This window comes from Melanostigma gelatinosum (genome assembly GCF_949748355.1).
Source record: "Melanostigma gelatinosum genome assembly, chromosome: 1".
Lineage (NCBI taxonomy): Eukaryota > Metazoa > Chordata > Actinopteri > Perciformes > Zoarcidae > Melanostigma > Melanostigma gelatinosum.
Window position 1 is genome coordinate 14,892,246 of NC_136634.1, and position 23,990 is coordinate 14,916,235.

A 23,990-nucleotide genomic window follows, 5' to 3' on the forward strand; every position below is an offset into this window, starting at 1 on the left:
TAAATGAACAAAGCAAAATCAGAAATGGGGACTTTAAAGTGACGTTGGTTAAATGCACAAAGTCTATGGTTAAATGTCGCTCTCTGCTGGTTGAGCATGAAAACTACAAAGAAGTAAAAGATGTGTCACCGACGGAGAATATGGGAAGACAAATAGACACGCTGTTTGAAATTAATTTATCAAACTATATAACGTGCAACTCTGTGAATAATATTGTGTGTATACGTTGTAACACACAGTCTGTGGTCATAAGGGCTTGTAATGTTTTCTCAGCTCTCGTTGGTTGTTTCTGTCTGACAAGATCACATGACCCGATGCGCCCATGTAGCGTTAGCTTGTTAGCAGCTAGCTGCGTTAGCATCGAGCCTTTGGAGTTCACCAGGAAACGTGCGACCTGACGTTATCTCGAGCCACACCAAGGCGAGGAGCTGTCAAACAGGCTTTAATATTAATTCAGTGGTTTCGTGTTCTGTTTCTCGTTGACTCAGTAGCTGCTTGGCCCAAACTGTAAGGTACGTTACTAGCAATATCGCCCACAGGTAAGCTAGCGAATGTAATTCGTGCAGTATATTTGAAGAACCTAACTCCAGCTGTGTTCACTTGTTTTCTTTTTTTCATGTTAGCTTAGCTTAGCTAACGCGTAACCAGCTGATATACCCGCAACTTAGACTTAACTCTACTTGTGTGCTAGCATGTTTCAGCTATTAGTTTATTAGTGTGTTTGCGTTATCTTGACAAGCTAAATCTTTATATCAGGTAAGAGTGCTCACAAACAGTGAACGTTTGTAAGCAGCTTATGCTTCATTGGGCCATCTGTTAATCAGGAAACTGGTGTTTTACAGCTGGTTGAACGTTAACGTTACCTAACGTTATATGGCTGCTCACATCAATATTAAATATATGAGCATGTGACCAAGGACCGGGGTCTACAGCACATGATCTGGACAAGTGGAGGAGGCCAAAATCTATCAGGAGTAAGATAAAAAAAAAAAGGCTCAAACATTTCTTCCAAAAATTGTGTGTCTAGAGTAAAGTGCTAATTGCTTGCAATTTTTTCAAAATTATATTACAGTGTCATGCAGGCAATACAAATGTCTCTTACACATTGCATCTCTCCATTAGGTAAATTATTCTAAAGTGGTCGATCGGGATTGAACAGCCATGACGACAAAGACATCCCTGCTCAAAGTCATTCTGCTGGGTGATGGCGGTGTCGGAAAAAGCTCCATCATGAATCGTTACGTTACCAACAAGTTTGATGCGCACCTCTTCCACACCATTGGCGTGGAGTTCCTCAACAAGGAACTGGAGGTAGATGGCCACCAGGTGACCCTACAGATCTGGGATACTGCTGGCCAGGAGCGCTTCCGCAGCTTGAGGACTCCTTTCTATCGTGGCTCCGACTGCTGCCTGCTCACCTTCAGTGTCGATGACAACCAGAGTTTTCTCAATTTAGGCAACTGGAAGAAGGAGTTCATCTACTACGCAGATGTCAAGGAGCCAGAGACGTTTCCATTCGTGGTCTTGGGCAACAAAGTGGATGTGACAGAAAGGCAGGTGTCATCCGAGGAGGCTAAGCAATGGTGCCAGGAGTACACTATATTGCGGCCATTGTGGGGTCCATTGCCCCTGTAAGTGATGACGGACAATTGATTTGTCTCATGTCAATCCATATGTGTTATAGAAGTCCCACAAGCCTCAGGTGAATGTGCTGGGGAAGAAGATGAGGAGCAGAGGTGGGAGAGGGAGCGAAAGGAACGACTAGAACAAAGACAAAGGGTGCCACTTGATTTTCTAACACACGGGTCACAAGTCATCAGAGAAAGGTAATGACCAAATATATATATATATATATATATATATATTATATATATATATATATATATATATATATATTATATATATATATATATATTATATATATATATATATATTTATATATATATATATTTATATATATATTATATATATATTATATATATTATATATATATATATATATATATATATTATATATATATATATATATATTATATATATTATATATATATATTTATATATATATATATATATATATTATATATTTATATATATATATATATATATATATATATTATATATATTATATATATATATATATATATATATATATATATATATATATATATATATATATATATATATATATATGCTGAGCAACAGACGTCTAACTGGACACAATTCAAATCGCAAGGATCAACAAGTCTTGGTTTATCAGAATTACCTGAAAGGAACAGTGTGTGAGATTTAGATCCATCTAGTGGTGAGGTTGCAAATTGCAACCAACTGCACAACCCTCAGCTCAGTACCTAATAGAACTACGGTGGCCTAAAGGTACGGATAGGTATCTTTAGGATTTTAGGCCAAGGAGCCACTCTTATCAATACTTTTTCATGACTAAATAATCTGAACAGGAATAGAAGTTATTTGTAATTTAGGTAGAACTAAATATTGGTTCTAGAGCTGCAACAGTTATGTTTACAACAGCAAAGCCACTAATAACTGGAAACAAATCTAAATTGTCCTGAGTGAAGTTTATAAATGATAATAATGAAGAACGCAGGTATCACATACAGTAGTATGTCATTCCTCCTGTCCTCTGTCCTGGCTGCTTTGTCTCAGCCAGCAGAGAAGTTTACAAGAACAAACTAAGACAAACAGACTTTTGGCCGAGCTCTGTATTCTGATGGTGACTTGTCAAAGAGTAAGAGTATAAGTCTACAAGAGGTTCAAAAGAAGTAGTGCAGCTTGAGAAGATAGGGGGTCATACTGTCAACACAGTTATGTTTAAAGAAAATGAAATTATAATGCATACATCTTAAGATTTATAGTTGTGGAAAGGAAAGGAAAATACCACAGATTCAGTGTTTGTTTTTAAACTAATACCACCAGTATGAGTTGACACGCCTCAGACTATTTAAGCCAATGGCTCAAAGAGGGGAAACCAGTATCTATAAAGCCAGAAACAGTGAGGGATCTGAGGGAACGCCATTTGGGCTTCAGCTGATTAATCGTGCCACTAAAAACTAATGTACACAGAAAGAAAGGACAAATCAACTTACTTTCCCAGTAGAAGATGAACCTTGTGACTGAAATACAATTGAAAGCGCCTACGTTTATATCGGCTGAATTGTACATATTCAAATGTCATGAAACTGTTCTTGCAGTTATTTTCGGACAGAGATTCCACACGGAGATATACAACTTTGAGCAGTTTTTCTCTTCCTATTAAATCTAATTGTACTCCTACGCCCTAAGGTGTAGTCTTACCTTTGGTTTGAGCGCGGGGAGGTCTGTACCCTCAGCTCTCTGTCGGCTAGAGTCAAAAACCTTCCTCCTTTTGGTTGCTGACTTTTGGCAGATTTTCGCATGCCTTTGCTGTAGTGAGAGAAAAAGAGATGCACAGGACACAACAACTACACAGATGTAATGTGTCTCGACATGTTTTTGGGAAACATTTGAGATCTGTGCCTCTCTATTGCCCTATCTGCCATTTTGTCTCAATCACAATTCAAAAATGATTATTTTTAGTTGTTTTGAAAGAGTCAGAGAGCAAGACATGTGTCATTTCTGTGACAGCTGTGAAGTAAAGAATGCAAAACATCTTTCAAGGAAAATCTAACCACAAACTACAAAGTTCACACAAATACACACATGCCAACAAATGCATAACACAGTATTTGACAACTAATTTGGTTGAGTGCTAGAAGTGCACAAATGTGTGTATTGGCATCACAGGAAAACAATTTGTTCCATTAACTTATTGAGATCATTGTAGCTCTGATGTGATAAAACACATCTCTGTATTATATTTTACTCATGTTAGCAAAACAGACAGTAATGATGACAGCAAATATAGTGGTGTTAATGAACATATGCATCATATTTGTCTTTATCTATGTCTGTAACTACTATATAGATGAGACTGTGTACAAAATGCTTTCCACAATAACAATTATGTAAAGAAGTGTAAGTAATCTCAATCGTGCTTCAAGTGTACAAATAGCATTTGTTTTTCGGGTTTGATTCCTTGGTGACAAATTCTATTACATAGCAGCCAACCATTATCTACATTTACATACATTATATGACAGCAAGTCCTTGGTCAGTGTTTTAAATCATGTAGACTAAAATCTAACCAAAGTGTGTACAGTGTTCATCCTAGCAGAATATTTCGGACCAAAGAACTCATTCGTGCACATTACTAACTTTGCTTCTTCCCACAAGTACTTGTTAAACAACTCATTTAACATGTGCATACATGCCACTATGCACAATAGCAATTAGTAAAGTTACATCAAGTTTCTACTTTAACAAAAGAAAATGGATCAAAGAGAGTAATACAGGTGTGATGCAGGGGTGTGTAAATGTAATGTCTCTGGAGAGACATTTGTCCAACGATGGCCCAAAGACAGACAGGATGTGGACCAGTAAACAAACCTCAGAAAATATGTTTTCATTTTATTTCAAATTGATGTTTGTGTCACTTATTCTGAAACTCTGGCTTCCTGTCACAACAATGTAGGAAACGTGAAACAGCAGGTCCACGTGCTGTCAATCTGTGGACACTGGAGGACCACATAGGACCAAGGACAGGGTCCAACCTGACACCCTCAAACCTCCATGCAAACATGCATCTCTATATTATTGGACATTATATGAGACCGTGTTTTTTAAATAGGCCTGAATGGAGACTTAATGTGTGGTTAACCCCTGGGCAGGTCACGTGACTCTCAAACGCGACAGGAGACTGAGTCACAATGTCATGTTAGTTGTATTATTTGAGCTCATGTGGATATATTCCTCTTAAAGTTGTATTTAATGTCTGTTTGTGCAGCGGAGGACTGTTGAAGACCTGGTGGAGACTCTGAGGTAAGAACGAGCTGTTCTCAGTCGAACGTTCCATCGTTACCATGTTTACCAAATTGTGCATTTTTTCTAAATTCAGTCTGTTCCAACCGTTGGTCCGTCAGAAAAAGCCGAAATCTACTTTCACTCGAAAAAGCCGAAATCTACTTTCACTCGAAGAAACCTCCCAAGAAACACCTTCAAACCAGGATTTTTCTGCATCCGTGACTTAACGTTACTGATAAAGGTAAGTCTGATTCTGATCAACTTTTGCAGGAAAAAAAGCGAGATTTATATACTTTTTCCACCACTGTTTTTTATGTATTTATTTATGTATCTATCTGAACCGATGTTTATCCTAATATTGATAATATTTTCAGTTATCAGTGTATATTAATCCACTAGGACTGACTTTTGACTGTTGAGACCAAGTTTAAACAAGTTTATCTGAACAAAAGCTGCTTTCTTGGTTAGCTAACGTTAGCTTTATAGACCCGACCGTCCAGCGTTAGCTTAAACTGAGAAATGCTAATAGAAATATTGTTTCTTTATATTTATATAACTTCTCGGTGATACGGATCACAAGTGATGCACGCATGATAATATATTTAATCCATATTAACTCACAATTCATACATTTCTTACATACTTGTGATATTTTTCATACATATTAACACAATGAACAGCAGAGTGAAAGAACCACTAAAAGATATTTTCTATCGAAAAAGTGCTGATATGTTTCTGACTTTTAGTCAATGTAGACATATGGAAGGCCTCCTGCAGTAACAACACTGAAACAAATGCAAACATGTTGCACTGTACTGGGTTTGTTTCTGCTAATACTTTTGCGAGCGTATCATTTATTGTATGACATTTACTTTCTATCTAGTCACACTGCTTTGTGCTACTGATCCTTTCAATGTGATATGAGAAATGACTATGATATGGATCAGTGGTCTGAGGGTTGTGTGTGTTTTTACCCTCAGATGGCACGACAGTTCCCCTACGTCCCCCTACGTTCCTCCTCCACTCGCTGTGACCCATCTCCTCCCTCCTATTGTATCTTCACTCCTATTTCTCCTCTCTCTTCTTCTAGCTCCTCACCTAGTCCCCCACCAGACTACAACCCTGGCAGCACGGACACAGTCCCTCCAACCAGGAGCACGGTAAGAACAAAGAACCTGAATGTCACACAGTTATTTTAACACTTTGATAAGTTTCTTTCATCATCTCCCATTGAGACTCACATACCGAATGACTAACAGAACTGCCTGCAGAGAAGTCTATATGATGTAACAGTCCTTGGTTTGTTTCCACGATGTGGAGCAGTGGTCTGATGGTTGTATTTATTTTTTTAAACCTTCAGGCGGGACGACGCTTCACGTGGAGGACTTTCCTCATCCCGGACCCCAACCGCCCCGACTCCCCACGGATCATCCGCCGTAGAATCCCAGCCTCACAACGCAGCACTGGCTCCTCCACTCGCTGTGACCCATCTCCTCCCTCCTATTGTATCTTCACTCCTATTTCTCCTCTCTCTTCTTCTAGCTCCTCACCTAGTCCCCCACCAGACTACAACCCTGGCAGCACGGACACAGTCTCTCCAACCAGGAGCACGGTAAGAACAAAGAACCTGAATGTCACACAGTTATTTTAACACTTTGATAAGTTTCTTTCATCATCTCCCATTGAGACTCACATACCGAATGACTAACAGAACTGCCTGCAGAGAAGTCTATATGATGTAACAGTCCTTGGTTTGTTTCCACGATGTGGAGCAGTGTTCTGATGGTTGTATTTATTTTTTTAAACCTTCAGGCGGGACGACGCTTCACGTGGAGGTCTTTCCTCATCCCGGACCCCAACCGCCCCGACTCCCCACGGCTCATCCTCCGTAGAATCCCAGCCTCACAAAGCAGGACTGGCTCCTCCACTCGCTGTGACCCATCTCCTCCCTCCTATTGTATCTTCACTCCTATTTCTCCTCTCTCTTCTTCTAGCTCCTCTTCTAGCTCCTCACCTAGTCCCCCACCAGACTACAACCCTGGCAGCACGGACACAGTCCCTCCAACCAGGAGCACGGTAAGAACAAAGAACCTGAATGTCACACAGTTATTTTAACACTTTGATAAGTTTCTTTCATCATCTCCCATTGAGACTCACATACCGAATGACTAACAGAACTGCCTGCAGAGAAGTCTATATGATGTAACAGTCCTTGGTTTGTTTCCACGATGTGGAGCAGTGGTCTGATGGTTGTATTTATTTTTTTAAACCTTCAGGCGGGACAACGCTTCACGTGGAAGTCTTTCCTCATCCCGGACCCCAACCGCCCCGACTCCCCACGGCTCATCCTCCGTAGAATCCCAGCCTCACAACGCAGCACTGGCTCCTCCACTCGCTGTGACCCATCTCCTCCCTCCTATTGTATCTTCACTCCTATTTCTCCTCTCTCTTCTTCTAGCTCCTCACCTAGCTCTTTTAGCTCTAACAATCTGTTTTTGTGTTCAATTTAGCTGCCGTCCAGTGTCGAGCCTCGGGTTTTCACCTGCACGAAGAAGCCTTCCAGTTAGTTCCTCGGAGATCAACTGTGTAGTCTTGGCGTTCCTGTGTCGAGCCTCGGGTATCACACAGACGTTCCAGCCTGCCTGCCAGCCACTTTCCGGCTAGGATCAGAGCGGAGCGCGAGGACGCGCCTCTGTGTTTGACGTGACTGTTTACCTGTCGGCTTCGTCAGCCGCTCAGAGGATTTTGCCACTTTCCGGCTTGGACCCATGCGGAGCGCATAGAGACGCCTCCTTTTTGACTATGTATTTCCTGTCTTTTCCTCTGCCTGTGAGAAATAAATAAAATTGTTTTTTGAAAAATAACTCTGCTGTCCTGAGTCTGCATTTGGGTCCATGAACGCACCACATCATAACACCTTTGATTGTATTGTCACTGCACCGAGACTCAGGCAGGGTGTCTGCACACAGCGAGTGGTCTGGGGGGGAATAGCGTGAACCTCCAAATAAGTAAGAAAGAAAAGTTAAAGTGAGTTGCAGGTGTGTGCACTGATGTCTTACCTAATTGTCACCGATATGTTAGCTACAGAAGCTGACCATAACGTAGCACTTTGTTGTGCAATAACGTCACACTCAGTTGCAAACTTGTTGGCAACACCAAGCTAATGCAGTCTAATATAACACAGCCTGGATACATCAACACATCTATTTAACAGTTTAAAGATGAACTGAGCATTATAAAGTACACAAAGGGAGGATTCAATGCAGGACTGTTGAGTGTATGTTGCTTTTTTATTTTAATGAGCAATGTGAGTCATTTGAGTTTGTCAGCTTGGTAGATCGTCTTCATGCCGAGCTTAGTGGCTTCTAAGGACCCAAGAAAAGGTCTTAAATCATATATTAAAAGAAAAGACATTTGACACATTAAATTGATGGATTTTAAATTTACTTCAGCATAAAGTCCCTCCAAATATGACAGAAGGATGGAGGCATTAAGGCAAGTTGTATGTGTTTTACTGCTAATGTTCACTCACTAACTCGTGACATAATCCCATCTGTGTTTCTGCCTAGCTGAACTGATTGAAAACATGGATAAGAAAGCAACTTGGGACCGCTTCTACACTGAGAGCAGCAGCAGCACAAACACCTTCAAACACTTTGAGTGGTTCTTTGGCTTCGATGCTGTCCGGGACTTCATTATGCCCCTATTGCAGACCAAGCCCCACCCAGACGGTTTGCTCCAAGTCCTGGCTATGGGCTGTGGCACTTCTGCTTTCGGGCCCTGTATTTACAGACGCTCTCCTCTCCCGGTCCGGGTCACTTGTGCAGACATTTCCCCCATAGCTGTGCGACTAATGCATGAACACGTCCAAACCAAAGCCATTCAAGCTCACAATCTTTCCTCTCGGCTTGAGTTCGTAGAGCTGGACTGCACACAGCTCCACGAGCACTACGGTTGTAGCAGTGTGGACCTTATAGTTGATAAGGGCACCACAGATGCCTTGTTGAGGTCTAAGGAAGGGAAATGGAAGGCCAATCAGGTGCTGAAGCAGTGTTTGTCGGTGTTGCGGAGCTCAGGGTCTCTGCTCCAGTTCTCTGATGAAGACCCTGATGCCAGGCTGCTGTGGCTGGAGACGGAGGCACAGGAGCCGGGGTTGATGGCAGCAGATGTTGGGGTGCAGGAGGTTGGGGAGCTAAGGGGACTGACTACTGCTACCAAGTGACTCCTCGCTCTATTGTATAGCAACTTTCTTCATCTGGATGGTGATAATATTAAATGAGTAAACTACTGAAGTGATTGTAAAAAGTAATTGATAAGGTACACAGACAGAGTGAGTTATCCACCAAACTGGACCTCCACATTCCGACAGCAGAGACAATAGATTTACTACTTATAAAATAACCTGAAGGTAAAGAATGACCTCTTTATGAAATGATAAAAGTTGACAAACCACTTAAACCAGGGGTGCCCAATATGTCGATCGCGATTTGCCACTTGATTTTCTAACACACGGGTCACAAGTCATCAGAGTAAGTTAATGACCAAAAAAAAAAAATATATATATATATATATATATATATATATATATATATATATATATATATATATATATATATAGATATTCAGCATTTTTAATGTAGGTAGATCATTTTGACTTGGTCATTTTAAAAGTAGCTCTCAAGCCGAAAAAGTGTGGGCACCCCTGGTCTACTACATATAGTGTTTTTTCGATGGGCTCTAGTGGATTTGAGTGCAGCTGAGATGCTGGCAGATAGCAGCTAAATGAACAAAGCAAAATCAGAAATGGGGACTTTAAAGTGACGTTGGTTAAATGCACAAAGTCTATGGTTAAATGTCGCTCTCTGCTGGTTGAGCATGAAAACTACAAAGAAGTAAAAGATGTGTCACCGACGGAGAATATGGGAAGACAAATAGACACGCTGTTTGAAATTAATTTATCAAACTATATAACGTGCAACTCTGTGAATAATATTGTGTGTATACGTTGTAACACACAGTCTGTGGTCATAAGGGCTTGTAATGTTTTCTCAGCTCTCGTTGGTTGTTTCTGTCTGACAAGATCACATGACCCGATGCGCCCATGTAGCGTTAGCTTGTTAGCAGCTAGCTGCGTTAGCATCGAGCCTTTGGAGTTCACCAGGAAACGTGCGACCTGACGTTATCTCGAGCCACACCAAGGCGAGGAGCTGTCAAACAGGCTTTAATATTAATTCAGTGGTTTCGTGTTCTGTTTCTCGTTGACTCAGTAGCTGCTTGGCCCAAACTGTAAGGTACGTTACTAGCAATATCGCCCACAGGTAAGCTAGCGAATGTAATTCGTGCAGTATATTTGAAGAACCTAACTCCAGCTGTGTTCACTTGTTTTCTTTTTTTCATGTTAGCTTAGCTTAGCTAACGCGTAACCAGCTGATATACCCGCAACTTAGACTTAACTCTACTTGTGTGCTAGCATGTTTCAGCTATTAGTTTATTAGTGTGTTTGCGTTATCTTGACAAGCTAAATCTTTATATCAGGTAAGAGTGCTCACAAACAGTGAACGTTTGTAAGCAGCTTATGCTTCATTGGGCCATCTGTTAATCAGGAAACTGGTGTTTTACAGCTGGTTGAACGTTAACGTTACCTAACGTTATATGGCTGCTCACATCAATATTAAATATATGAGCATGTGACCAAGGACCGGGGTCTACAGCACATGATCTGGACAAGTGGAGGAGGCCAAAATCTATCAGGAGTAAGATTAAAAAAAAAAGGCTCAAACATTTCTTCCAAAAATTGTGTGTCTAGAGTAAAGTGCTAATTGCTTGCAATTTTTTCAAAATTATATTACAGTGTCATGCAGGCAATACAAATGTCTCTTACACATTGCATCTCTCCATTAGGTAAATTATTCTAAAGTGGTCGATCGGGATTGAACAGCCATGACGACAAAGACATCCCTGCTCAAAGTCATTCTGCTGGGTGATGGCGGTGTCGGAAAAAGCTCCATCATGAATCGTTACGTTACCAACAAGTTTGATGCGCACCTCTTCCACACCATTGGCGTGGAGTTCCTCAACAAGGAACTGGAGGTAGATGGCCACCAGGTGACCCTACAGATCTGGGATACTGCTGGCCAGGAGCGCTTCCGCAGCTTGAGGACTCCTTTCTATCGTGGCTCCGACTGCTGCCTGCTCACCTTCAGTGTCGATGACAACCAGAGTTTTCTCAATTTAGGCAACTGGAAGAAGGAGTTCATCTACTACGCAGATGTCAAGGAGCCAGAGACGTTTCCATTCGTGGTCTTGGGCAACAAAGTGGATGTGACAGAAAGGCAGGTGTCATCCGAGGAGGCTAAGCAATGGTGCCAGGAGTACACTATATTGCGGCCATTGTGGGGTCCATTGCCCCTGTAAGTGATGACGGACAATTGATTTGTCTCATGTCAATCCATATGTGTTATAGAAGTCCCACAAGCCTCAGGTGAATGTGCTGGGGAAGAAGATGAGGAGCAGAGGTGGGAGAGGGAGCGAAAGGAACGACTAGAACAAAGACAAAGGGTGCCACTTGATTTTCTAACACACGGGTCACAAGTCATCAGAGAAAGGTAATGACCAAATATATATATATATATATATATATATATATATATATATATATATATATATATATATATATATTATATATATATTATATATATATTATATATATATTATATATATTATATATATATATATTTATATATATATATATATATATATATATTATATATATTATATATATATATATTTATATATATATATATATATATATATTTATATATATATATATATATATATATATATATATATATATATATATATATATATATATATGCTGAGCAACAGACGTCTAACTGGACACAATTCAAATCGCAAGGATCAACAAGTCTTGGTTTATCAGAATTACCTGAAAGGAACAGTGTGTGAGATTTAGATCCATCTAGTGGTGAGGTTGCAAATTGCAACCAACTGCACAACCCTCAGCTCAGTACCTAATAGAACTACGGTGGCCTAAAGGTACGGATAGGTATCTTTAGGATTTTAGGCCAAGGAGCCACTCTTATCAATACTTTTTCATGACTAAATAATCTGAACAGGAATAGAAGTTATTTGTAATTTAGGTAGAACTAAATATTGGTTCTAGAGCTGCAACAGTTATGTTTACAACAGCAAAGCCACTAATAACTGGAAACAAATCTAAATTGTCCTGAGTGAAGTTTATAAATGATAATAATGAAGAACGCAGGTATCACATACAGTAGTATGTCATTCCTCCTGTCCTCTGTCCTGGCTGCTTTGTCTCAGCCAGCAGAGAAGTTTACAAGAACAAACTAAGACAAACAGACTTTTGGCCGAGCTCTGTATTCTGATGGTGACTTGTCAAAGAGTAAGAGTATAAGTCTACAAGAGGTTCAAAAGAAGTAGTGCAGCTTGAGAAGATAGGGGGTCATACTGTCAACACAGTTATGTTTAAAGAAAATGAAATTATAATGCATACATCTTAAGATTTATAGTTGTGGAAAGGAAAGGAAAATACCACAGATTCAGTGTTTGTTTTTAAACTAATACCACCAGTATGAGTTGACACGCCTCAGACTATTTAAGCCAATGGCTCAAAGAGGGGAAACCAGTATCTATAAAGCCAGAAACAGTGAGGGATCTGAGGGAACGCCATTTGGGCTTCAGCTGATTAATCGTGCCACTAAAAACTAATGTACACAGAAAGAAAGGACAAATCAACTTACTTTCCCAGTAGAAGATGAACCTTGTGACTGAAATACAATTGAAAGCGCCTACGTTTATATCGGCTGAATTGTACATATTCAAATGTCATGAAACTGTTCTTGCAGTTATTTTCGGACAGAGATTCCACACGGAGATATACAACTTTGAGCAGTTTTTCTCTTCCTATTAAATCTAATTGTACTCCTACGCCCTAAGGTGTAGTCTTACCTTTGGTTTGAGCGCGGGGAGGTCTGTACCCTCAGCTCTCTGTCGGCTAGAGTCAAAAACCTTCCTCCTTTTGGTTGCTGACTTTTGGCAGATTTTCGCATGCCTTTGCTGTAGTGAGAGAAAAAGAGATGCACAGGACACAACAACTACACAGATGTAATGTGTCTCGACATGTTTTTGGGAAACATTTGAGATCTGTGCCTCTCTATTGCCCTATCTGCCATTTTGTCTCAATCACAATTCAAAAATGATTATTTTTAGTTGTTTTGAAAGAGTCAGAGAGCAAGACATGTGTCATTTCTGTGACAGCTGTGAAGTAAAGAATGCAAAACATCTTTCAAGGAAAATCTAACCACAAACTACAAAGTTCACACAAATACACACATGCCAACAAATGCATAACACAGTATTTGACAACTAATTTGGTTGAGTGCTAGAAGTGCACAAATGTGTGTATTGGCATCACAGGAAAACAATTTGTTCCATTAACTTATTGAGATCATTGTAGCTCTGATGTGATAAAACACATCTCTGTATTATATTTTACTCATGTTAGCAAAACAGACAGTAATGATGACAGCAAATATAGTGGTGTTAATGAACATATGCATCATATTTGTCTTTATCTATGTCTGTAACTACTATATAGATGAGACTGTGTACAAAATGCTTTCCACAATAACAATTATGTAAAGAAGTGTAAGTAATCTCAATCGTGCTTCAAGTGTACAAATAGCATTTGTTTTTCGGGTTTGATTCCTTGGTGACAAATTCTATTACATAGCAGCCAACCATTATCTACATTTACATACATTATATGACAGCAAGTCCTTGGTCAGTGTTTTAAATCATGTAGACTAAAATCTAACCAAAGTGTGTACAGTGTTCATCCTAGCAGAATATTTCGGACCAAAGAACTCATTCGTGCACATTACTAACTTTGCTTCTTCCCACAAGTACTTGTTAAACAACTCATTTAACATGTGCATACATGCCACTATGCACAATAGCAATTAGTAAAGTTACATCAAGTTTCTACTTTAACAAAAGAAAATGGATCAAAGAGAGTAATACAGGTGTGATGCAGGGGTGTGTAAATGTAATGTCTCTGGAGAGACATTTGTCCAACGATGGCCCAAAGACAGACAGGATGTGGACCAGTAAACAAACCTCAGAAAATATGTTTTCATTTTATTTCAAATTGATGTTTGTGTCACTTATTCTGAAACTCTGGCTTCCTGTCACAACAATGTAGGAAACGTGAAACAGCAGGTCCACGTGCTGTCAATCTGTGGACACTGGAGGACCACATAGGACCAAGGACAGGGTCCAACCTGACACCCTCAAACCTCCATGCAAACATGCATCTCTATATTATTGGACATTATATGAGACCGTGTTTTTTTAAATAGGCCTGAATGGAGACTTAATGTGTGGTTAACCCCTGGGCAGGTCACGTGACTCTCAAACGCGACAGGAGACTGAGTCACAATGTCATGTTAGTTGTATTATTTGAGCTCATGTGGATATATTCCTCTTAAAGTTGTATTTAATGTCTGTTTGTGCAGCGGAGGACTGTTGAGGACCTGATGGAGACTCTGAGGTAAGAACGAGCTGTTCTCAGTCGAACGTTCCATCGTTACCATGTTTACCAAATTGTGCATTTTTTCTAAATTCAGTCTGTTCCAACCGTTGGTCCGTCAGAAAAAGCCGAAATCTACTTTCACTCGAAAAAGCCGAAATCTACTTTCACTCGAAAAAGCCGAAATCTACTTTCACTCGAAGAAACCTCCCAAGAAACACCTTCAAACCAGGATTTTTCTGCATCCGTGACTTAACGTTACTGATAAAGGTAAGTCTGATTCTGATCAACTTTTGCAGGACAAAAAAGCGAGATTTATATACTTTTTCCACCACTGTTTTTTATGTATTTATTTATGTATCTATCTGAACCGATGTTTATCCTAATATTGATAATATTTTCAGTTATCAGTGTATATTAATCCACTAGGACTGACTTTTGACTGTTGAGACCAAGTTTAAACACGTTTATCTGAACAAAAGCTGCTTTCTTGGTTAGCTAACGTTAGCTTTATAGACCCGACCGTCCAGCGTTAGCTTAAACTGAGAAATGCTAATAGAAATATTGTTTCTTTATATTTATATAACTTCTCGGTGATACGGATCACAAGTGATGCACGCATGATAATATATTTAATCCATATTAACTCACAATTCACACATTTCCTACATACTTGTGATATTTTTCATACATATTAACACAATGAACAGCAGAGTGAAAGAACCACTAAAAGATATTTTCTATCGAAAAAGTGCTGATATGTTTCTGACTTTTAGTCAATGTAGACATATGGAAGGCCTCCTGCAGTAACAACACTGAAACAAATGCAAACATGTTGCACTGTACTGGGTTTGTTTCTGCTAATACTTTTGCGAGCGTATCATTTATTGTATGACATTTACTTTCTATCTAGTCACACTGCTTTGTGCTACTGATCCTTTCAATGTGATATGAGAAATGACTATGATATGGATCAGTGGTCTGAGGGTTGTGTGTGTTTTTACCCTCAGATGGCACGACAGTTCCCCTACGTTCCCCTACGTTCCTCCTCCACTCGCTGTGACCCATCTCCTCCCTCCTATTGTATCTTCACTCCTATTTCTCCTCTCTCTTCTTCTAGCTCCTCACCTAGTCCCCCACCAGACTACAACCCTGGCAGCACGGACACAGTCCCTCCAACCAGGAGCACGGTAAGAACAAAGAACCTGAATGTCACACAGTTATTTTAACACTTTGATAAGTTTCTTTCATCATCTCCCATTGAGACTCACATACCGAATGACTAACAGAACTGCCTGCAGAGAAGTCTATATGATGTAACAGTCCTTGGTTTGTTTCCACGATGTGGAGCAGTGGTCTGATGGTTGTATTTATTTTTTTAAACCTTCAGGCGGGACGACGCTTCACGTGGAGGTCTTTCCTCATCCCGGACCCCAACCGCCCCGACTCCCCACGGCTCATCCTCCGTAGAATCCCAGCCTCACAACGCAGGACTGGCTCCTCCACTCGCTGTGACCCATCTCCTCCCTCCTATTGTATCTTCACTCCTATTTCTCCTCTCTCTTCTTCTAGCTCCTCACCTAGTCCCCCACCAGACTACAACCCTGGCAGCACGGACACAGTCCCTCCAACCAGGAGCACGGTAAGAACAAAGAACCTGAATGTCACACAGTTATTTTAACACTTTGATAAGTTTCTTTCATCATCTCCCATTGAGACTCACATACCGAATGACTAACAGAACTGCCTGCAGAGAAGTCTATATGATGTAACAGTCCTTGGTTTGTTTCCACGATGTGGAGCAGTGGTCTGATGGTTGTATTTATTTTTTTAAACCTTCAGGCGGGACGACGCTTCACGTGGAGGACTTTCCTCATCCCGGACCCCAACCGCCCCGACTCCCCACGGATCATCCGCCGTAGAATCCCAGCCTCACAACGCAGCACTGGCTCCTCCACTCGCTGTGACCCATCTCCTCCCTCCTATTGTATCTTCACTCCTATTTCTCCTCTCTCTTCTTCTAGCTCCTCACCTAGTCCCCCACCAGACTACAACCCTGGCAGCACGGACACAGTCTCTCCAACCAGGAGCACGGTAAGAACAAAGAACCTGAATGTCACACAGTTATTTTAACACTTTGATAAGTTTCTTTCATCATCTCCCATTGAGACTCACATACCGAATGACTAACAGAACTGCCTGCAGAGAAGTCTATATGATGTAACAGTCCTTGGTTTGTTTCCACGATGTGGAGCAGTGTTCTGATGGTTGTATTTATTTTTTTAAACCTTCAGGCGGGACGACGCTTCACGTGGAGGTCTTTCCTCATCCCGGACCCCAACCGCCCCGACTCCCCACGGCTCATCCTCCGTAGAATCCCAGCCTCACAAAGCAGGACTGGCTCCTCCACTCGCTGTGACCCATCTCCTCCCTCCTATTGTATCTTCACTCCTATTTCTCCTCTCTCTTCTTCTAGCTCCTCTTCTAGCTCCTCACCTAGTCCCCCACCAGACTACAACCCTGGCAGCACGGACACAGTCCCTCCAACCAGGAGCACGGTAAGAACAAAGAACCTGAATGTCACACAGTTATTTTAACACTTTGATAAGTTTCTTTCATCATCTCCCATTGAGACTCACATACCGAATGACTAACAGAACTGCCTGCAGAGAAGTCTATATGATGTAACAGTCCTTGGTTTGTTTCCACGATGTGGAGCAGTGGTCTGATGGTTGTATTTATTTTTTTAAACCTTCAGGCGGGACAACGCTTCACGTGGAAGTCTTTCCTCATCCCGGACCCCAACCGCCCCGACTCCCCACGGCTCATCCTCCGTAGAATCCCAGCCTCACAACGCAGCACTGGCTCCTCCACTCGCTGTGACCCATCTCCTCCCTCCTATTGTATCTTCACTCCTATTTCTCCTCTCTCTTCTTCTAGCTCCTCACCTAGCTCTTTTAGCTCTAACAATCTGTTTTTGTGTTCAATTTAGCTGCCGTCCAGTGTCGAGCCTCGGGTTTTCACCTGCACGAAGAAGCCTTCCAGTTAGTTCCTCGGAGATCAACTGTGTAGTCTTGGCGTTCCTGTGTCGAGCCTCGGGTATCACACAGACGTTCCAGCCTGCCTGCCAGCCACTTTCCGGCTAGGATCAGAGCGGAGCGCGAGGACGCGCCTCTGTGTTTGACGTGACTGTTTACCTGTCGGCTTCGTCAGCCGCTCAGAGGATTTTGCCACTTTCCGGCTTGGACCCATGCGGAGCGCATAGAGACGCCTCCTTTTTGACTATGTATTTCCTGTCTTTTCCTCTGCCTGTGAGAAATAAATAAAATTGTTTTTTGAAAAATAACTCTGCTGTCCTGAGTCTGCATTTGGGTCCATGAACGCACCACATCATAACACCTTTGATTGTATTGTCACTGCACCGAGACTCAGGCAGGGTGTCTGCACACAGCGAGTGGTCTGGGGGGGAATAGCGTGAACCTCCAAATAAGTAAGAAAGAAAAGTTAAAGTGAGTTGCAGGTGTGTGCACTGATGTCTTACCTAATTGTCACCGATATGTTAGCTACAGAAGCTGACCATAACGTAGCACTTTGTTGTGCAATAACGTCACACTCAGTTGCAAACTTGTTGGCAACACCAAGCTAATGCAGTCTAATATAACACAGCCTGGATACATCAACACATCTATTTAACAGTTTAAAGATGAACTGAGCATTATAAAGTACACAAAGGGAGGATTCAATGCAGGACTGTTGAGTGTATGTTGCTTTTTTATTTTAATGAGCAATGTGAGTCATTTGAGTTTGTCAGCTTGGTAGATCGTCTTCATGCCGAGCTTAGTGGCTTCTAAGGACCCAAGAAAAGGTCTTAAATCATATATTAAAAGAAAAGACATTTGACACATTAAATTGATGGATTTTAAATTTACTTCAGCATAAAGTCCCTCCAAATATGACAGAAGGATGGAGGCATTAAGGCAAGTTGTATGTGTTTTACTGCTAATGTTCACTCACTAACTCGTGACATAATCCCATCTGTGTTTCTGCCTAGCTGAACTGATTGAAAACATGGATAAGAAAGCAACTTGGGACCGCTTCTACACTGAGAGCAGCAGCAGCACAAACACCCTCAAACACTTTGAGTGGTTCTTTGGCTTCGATGCTGTCCGGGACTTCATTATGCCCCTATTGCAGACCAAGCCCCACCCAGACGGTTTGCTCCAAGTCCTGGCTATGGGCTGTGGCACTTCTGCTTTCGGGCCCTGTATTTACAGACGCTCTCCTCTCCCGGTCCGGGTCACTTGTGCAGACATTTCCCCCATAGCTGTGCGACTAATGCATGAACACGTCCAAACCAAAGCCATTCAAGCTCACAATCTTTCCTCTCGGCTTGAGTTCGTAGAGCTGGACTGCACACAGCTCCACGAGCACTACGGTTGTAGCAGTGTGGACCTTATAGTTGATAAGGGCACCACAGATGCCTTGTTGAGGTCTAAGGAAGGGAAATGGAAGGCCAATCAGGTGCTGAAGCAGTGTTTGTCGGTGTTGCGGAGCTCAGGGTCTCTGCTCCAGTTCTCTGATGAAGACCCTGATGCCAGGCTGCTGTGGCTGGAGACGGAGGCACAGGAGCCGGGGTTGATGGCAGCAGATGTTGGGGTGCAGGAGGTTGGGGAGCTAAGGGGACTGACTACTGCTACCAAGTGACTCCTCGCTCTATTGTATAGCAACTTTCTTCATCTGGATGGTGATAATATTAAATGAGTAAACTACTGAAGTGATTGTAAAAAGTAATTGATAAGGTACACAGACAGAGTGAGTTATCCACCAAACTGGACCTCCACATTCCGACAGCAGAGACAATAGATTTACTACTTATAAAATAACCTGAAGGTAAAGAATGACCTCTTTATGAAATGATAAAAGTTGACAAACCACTTAAACCAGGGGTGCCCAATATGTCGATCGCATTTTGCCACTTGATTTTCTAACACACGGGTCACAAGTCATCAGAGAAAGGTAATGACCAAATATATATATATATATATATATATATAATATATATATATATATATATATATAATATATATATATATATATATATTATATATATATATATATTTATATATATATATATTTATATATATATATTATATATATATATATATATTATATATATTATATATATATATATTTATATATATATATATATATATATATTATATATATTATATATATATATATATATTTATATATATATATATTATATATATTATATATATTATATATATATATTTATATATATATATATATATATATATATATATATATATATATATATATATATATTATATATATATATATGCTGAGCAACAGACGTCTAACTGGACACAATTCAAATCGCAAGGATCAACAAGTCTTGGTTTATCAGAATTACCTGAAAGGAACAGTGTGTGAGATTTAGATCCATCTAGTGGTGAGGTTGCAAATTGCAACCAACTGCACAACCCTCAGCTCAGTACCTAATAGAACTACGGTGGCCTAAAGGTACGGATAGGTATCTTTAGGATTTTAGGCCAAGGAGCCACTCTTATCAATACTTTTTCATGACTAAATAATCTGAACAGGAATAGAAGTTATTTGTAATTTAGGTAGAACTAAATATTGGTTCTAGAGCTGCAACAGTTATGTTTACAACAGCAAAGCCACTAATAACTGGAAACAAATCTAAATTGTCCTGAGTGAAGTTTATAAATGATAATAATGAAGAACGCAGGTATCACATACAGTAGTATGTCATTCCTCCTGTCCTCTGTCCTGGCTGCTTTGTCTCAGCCAGCAGAGAAGTTTACAAGAACAAACTAAGACAAACAGACTTTTGGCCGAGCTCTGTATTCTGATGGTGACTTGTCAAAGAGTAAGAGTATAAGTCTACAAGAGGTTCAAAAGAAGTAGTGCAGCTTGAGAAGATAGGGGGTCATACTGTCAACACAGTTATGTTTAAAGAAAATGAAATTATAATGCATACATCTTAAGATTTATAGTTGTGGAAAGGAAAGGAAAATACCACAGATTCAGTGTTTGTTTTTAAACTAATACCACCAGTATGAGTTGACACGCCTCAGACTATTTAAGCCAATGGCTCAAAGAGGGGAAACCAGTATCTATAAAGCCAGAAACAGTGAGGGATCTGAGGGAACGCCATTTGGGCTTCAGCTGATTAATCGTGCCACTAAAAACTAATGTACACAGAAAGAAAGGACAAATCAACTTACTTTCCCAGTAGAAGATGAACCTTGTGACTGAAATACAATTGAAAGCGCCTACGTTTATATCGGCTGAATTGTACATATTCAAATGTCATGAAACTGTTCTTGCAGTTATTTTCGGACAGAGATTCCACACGGAGATATACAACTTTGAGCAGTTTTTCTCTTCCTATTAAATCTAATTGTACTCCTACGCCCTAAGGTGTAGTCTTACCTTTGGTTTGAGCGCGGGGAGGTCTGTACCCTCAGCTCTCTGTCGGCTAGAGTCAAAAACCTTCCTCCTTTTGGTTGCTGACTTTTGGCAGATTTTCGCATGCCTTTGCTGTAGTGAGAGAAAAAGAGATGCACAGGACACAACAACTACACAGATGTAATGTGTCTCGACATGTTTTTGGGAAACATTTGAGATCTGTGCCTCTCTATTGCCCTATCTGCCATTTTGTCTCAATCACAATTCAAAAATGATTATTTTTAGTTGTTTTGAAAGAGTCAGAGAGCAAGACATGTGTCATTTCTGTGACAGCTGTGAAGTAAAGAATGCAAAACATCTTTCAAGGAAAATCTAACCACAAACTACAAAGTTCACACAAATACACACATGCCAACAAATGCATAACACAGTATTTGACAACTAATTTGGTTGAGTGCTAGAAGTGCACAAATGTGTGTATTGGCATCACAGGAAAACAATTTGTTCCATTAACTTATTGAGATCATTGTAGCTCTGATGTGATAAAACACATCTCTGTATTATATTTTACTCATGTTAGCAAAACAGACAGTAATGATGACAGCAAATATAGTGGTGTTAATGAACATATGCATCATATTTGTCTTTATCTATGTCTGTAACTACTATATAGATGAGACTGTGTACAAAATGCTTTCCACAATAACAATTATGTAAAGAAGTGTAAGTAATCTCAATCGTGCTTCAAGTGTACAAATAGCATTTGTTTTTCGGGTTTGATTCCTTGGTGACAAATTCTATTACATAGCAGCCAACCATTATCTACATTTACATACATTATATGACAGCAAGTCCTTGGTCAGTGTTTTAAATCATGTAGACTAAAATCTAACCAAAGTGTGTACAGTGTTCATCCTAGCAGAATATTTCGGACCAAAGAACTCATTCGTGCACATTACTAACTTTGCTTCTTCCCACAAGTACTTGTTAAACAACTCATTTAACATGTGCATACATGCCACTATGCACAATAGCAATTAGTAAAGTTACATCAAGTTTCTACTTTAACAAAAGAAAATGGATCAAAGAGAGTAATACAGGTGTGATGCAGGGGTGTGTAAATGTAATGTCTCTGGAGAGACATTTGTCCAACGATGGCCCAAAGACAGACAGGATGTGGACCAGTAAACAAACCTCAGAAAATATGTTTTCATTTTATTTCAAATTGATGTTTGTGTCACTTATTCTGAAACTCTGGCTTCCTGTCACAACAATGTAGGAAACGTGAAACAGCAGGTCCACGTGCTGTCAATCTGTGGACACTGGAGGACCACATAGGACCAAGGACAGGGTCCAACCTGACACCCTCAAACCTCCATGCAAACATGCATCTCTATATTATTGGACATTATATGAGACCGTGTTTTTTAAATAGGCCTGAATGGAGACTTAATGTGTGGTTAACCCCTGGGCAGGTCACGTGACTCTCAAACGCGACAGGAGACTGAGTCACAATGTCATGTTAGTTGTATTATTTGAGCTCATGTGGATATATTCCTCTTAAAGTTGTATTTAATGTCTGTTTGTGCAGCGGAGGACTGTTGAGGACCTGATGGAGACTCTGAGGTAAGAACGAGCTGTTCTCAGTCGAACGTTCCATCGTTACCATGTTTACCAAATTGTGCATTTTTTCTAAATTCAGTCTGTTCCAACCGTTGGTCCGTCAGAAAAAGCCGAAATCTACTTTCACTCGAAAAAGCCGAAATCTACTTTCACTCGAAGAAACCTCCCAAGAAACACCTTCAAACCAGGATTTTTCTGCATCCGTGACTTAACGTTACTGATAAAGGTAAGTCTGATTCTGATCAACTTTTGCAGGAAAAAAAGCGAGATTTATATACTTTTTCCACCACTGTTTTTTATGTATTTATTTATGTATCTATCTGAACCGATGTTTATCCTAATATTGATAATATTTTCAGTTATCAGTGTATATTAATCCACTAGGACTGACTTTTGACTGTTGAGACCAAGTTTAAACAAGTTTATCTGAACAAAAGCTGCTTTCTTGGTTAGCTAACGTTAGCTTTATAGACCCGACCGTCCAGCGTTACCTTAAACTGAGAAATGCTAATAGAAATATTGTTTCTTTATATTTATATAACTTCTCGGTGATACGGATCACAAGTGATGCACGCATGATAATATATTTAATCCATATTAACTCACAATTCATACATTTCTTACATACTTGTGATATTTTTCATACATATTAACACAATGAACAGCAGAGTGAAAGAACCACTAAAAGATATTTTCTATCGAAAAAGTGCTGATATGTTTCTGACTTTTAGTCAATGTAGACATATGGAAGGCCTCCTGCAGTAACAACACTGAAACAAATGCAAACATGTTGCACTGTACTGGGTTTGTTTCTGCTAATACTTTTGCGAGCGTATCATTTATTGTATGACATTTACTTTCTATCTAGTCACACTGCTTTGTGCTACTGATCCTTTCAATGTGATATGAGAAATGACTATGATATGGATCAGTGGTCTGAGGGTTGTGTGTGTTTTTACCCTCAGATGGCACGACAGTTCCCCTACGTCCCCCTACGTTCCTCCTCCACTCGCTGTGACCCATCTCCTCCCTCCTATTGTATCTTCACTCCTATTTCTCCTCTCTCTTCTTCTAGCTCCTCTTCTAGCTCCTCACCTAGTCCCCCACCAGACTACAACCCTGGCAGCACGGACACAGTCCCTCCAACCAGGAGCACGGTAAGAACAAAGAACCTGAATGTCACACAGTTATTTTAACACTTTGATAAGTTTCTTTCATCATCTCCCATTGAGACTCACATACCGAATGACTAACAGAACTGCCTGCAGAGAAGTCTATATGATGTAACAGTCCTTGGTTTGTTTCCACGATGTGGAGCAGTGGTCTGATGGTTGTATTTATTTTTTTAAACCTTCAGGCGGGACAACGCTTCACGTGGAAGTCTTTCCTCATCCCGGACCCCAACCGCCCCGACTCCCCACGGCTCATCCTCCGTAGAATCCCAG

The 23,990-nt window shown here is 40.4% G+C and overlaps 5 protein-coding genes and 1 long non-coding RNA gene across 12 annotated transcripts in view; 5 read left to right on the forward strand and 1 right to left on the reverse strand.

Annotated features, from left to right (window-relative positions):
- The window catches only part of endouc (endonuclease, polyU-specific C), a gene marked incomplete at its 3' end in the record, with an annotated part of 101,309 nt that overhangs the window by 68,697 nt on the left and 8,622 nt on the right, over positions 1-23,990 (reverse strand). The window lies entirely within an intron of this gene.
- LOC306778512 (ras-related protein Rab-9A-like) lies at positions 1,066-16,327 on the forward strand. Of its 5 annotated transcripts, none has more exons than XM_079270025.1 (5): positions 1,066-1,631; positions 4,876-4,910; positions 4,987-5,133; positions 6,887-6,968; positions 16,309-16,327. In XM_079270025.1, the coding sequence occupies exons 1-2, from the start codon at positions 1,162-1,164 to the stop codon at positions 4,907-4,909; spliced, it is 504 nt and encodes a 167-aa protein (XP_079126151.1). In that variant the 5' UTR covers positions 1,066-1,161; the 3' UTR covers position 4,910; positions 4,987-5,133; positions 6,887-6,968; positions 16,309-16,327. The 5 variants fall into 5 exon arrangements, with proteins under 5 accessions (XP_079126151.1, XP_079126148.1, XP_079126150.1 ...); XM_079270022.1 differs by lacking the exon at positions 16,309-16,327 and adding an exon at positions 7,169-7,710; XM_079270024.1 differs by lacking the exon at positions 16,309-16,327 and adding an exon at positions 5,983-6,052 and having other exon boundaries at positions 6,705-6,968.
- LOC306778503 (citrate synthase-lysine N-methyltransferase CSKMT, mitochondrial-like) lies at positions 8,479-9,114 on the forward strand (the record flags this gene model as incomplete). The annotated part of the gene is made up of 1 exon (XM_079270010.1): positions 8,479-9,114. The coding sequence occupies one exon, from the start codon at positions 8,479-8,481 to the stop codon at positions 9,112-9,114; it is 636 nt and encodes a 211-aa protein (XP_079126136.1).
- Positions 10,775-17,244, forward strand: LOC306778540 (ras-related protein Rab-9A-like). 3 transcript variants are annotated; one of them, XR_013772054.1, is made up of 5 exons: positions 10,775-11,302; positions 14,453-14,486; positions 14,614-14,736; positions 16,943-17,024; positions 17,225-17,244. XR_013772054.1 is itself a non-coding variant. In XM_079270069.1 (2 exons), exons 1-2 carry the CDS (start codon positions 10,833-10,835, stop codon positions 14,472-14,474), a joined length of 492 nt encoding a protein of 163 aa, XP_079126195.1. In that variant the 5' UTR covers positions 10,775-10,832; the 3' UTR covers positions 14,475-14,487. The 3 variants fall into 3 exon arrangements, 1 of the variants encoding a protein (XP_079126195.1); XR_013772055.1 differs by lacking the exons at positions 14,614-14,736; positions 16,943-17,024; positions 17,225-17,244 and adding an exon at positions 11,356-11,497 and having other exon boundaries at positions 10,775-11,224; positions 14,453-14,487; XM_079270069.1 differs by lacking the exons at positions 14,614-14,736; positions 16,943-17,024; positions 17,225-17,244 and having other exon boundaries at positions 14,453-14,487.
- Positions 18,535-19,170, forward strand: LOC306778494 (citrate synthase-lysine N-methyltransferase CSKMT, mitochondrial-like; the record flags this gene model as incomplete). The annotated part of the gene is made up of 1 exon (XM_079269998.1): positions 18,535-19,170. The coding sequence occupies one exon, from the start codon at positions 18,535-18,537 to the stop codon at positions 19,168-19,170; it is 636 nt and encodes a 211-aa protein (XP_079126124.1).
- LOC306778567 lies at positions 19,436-23,703 on the forward strand. Its single transcript, XR_013772059.1, has 4 exons — positions 19,436-19,482; positions 22,514-22,548; positions 22,625-22,771; positions 23,621-23,703. It is a non-coding gene; the product is annotated as an uncharacterized lncRNA (long non-coding RNA).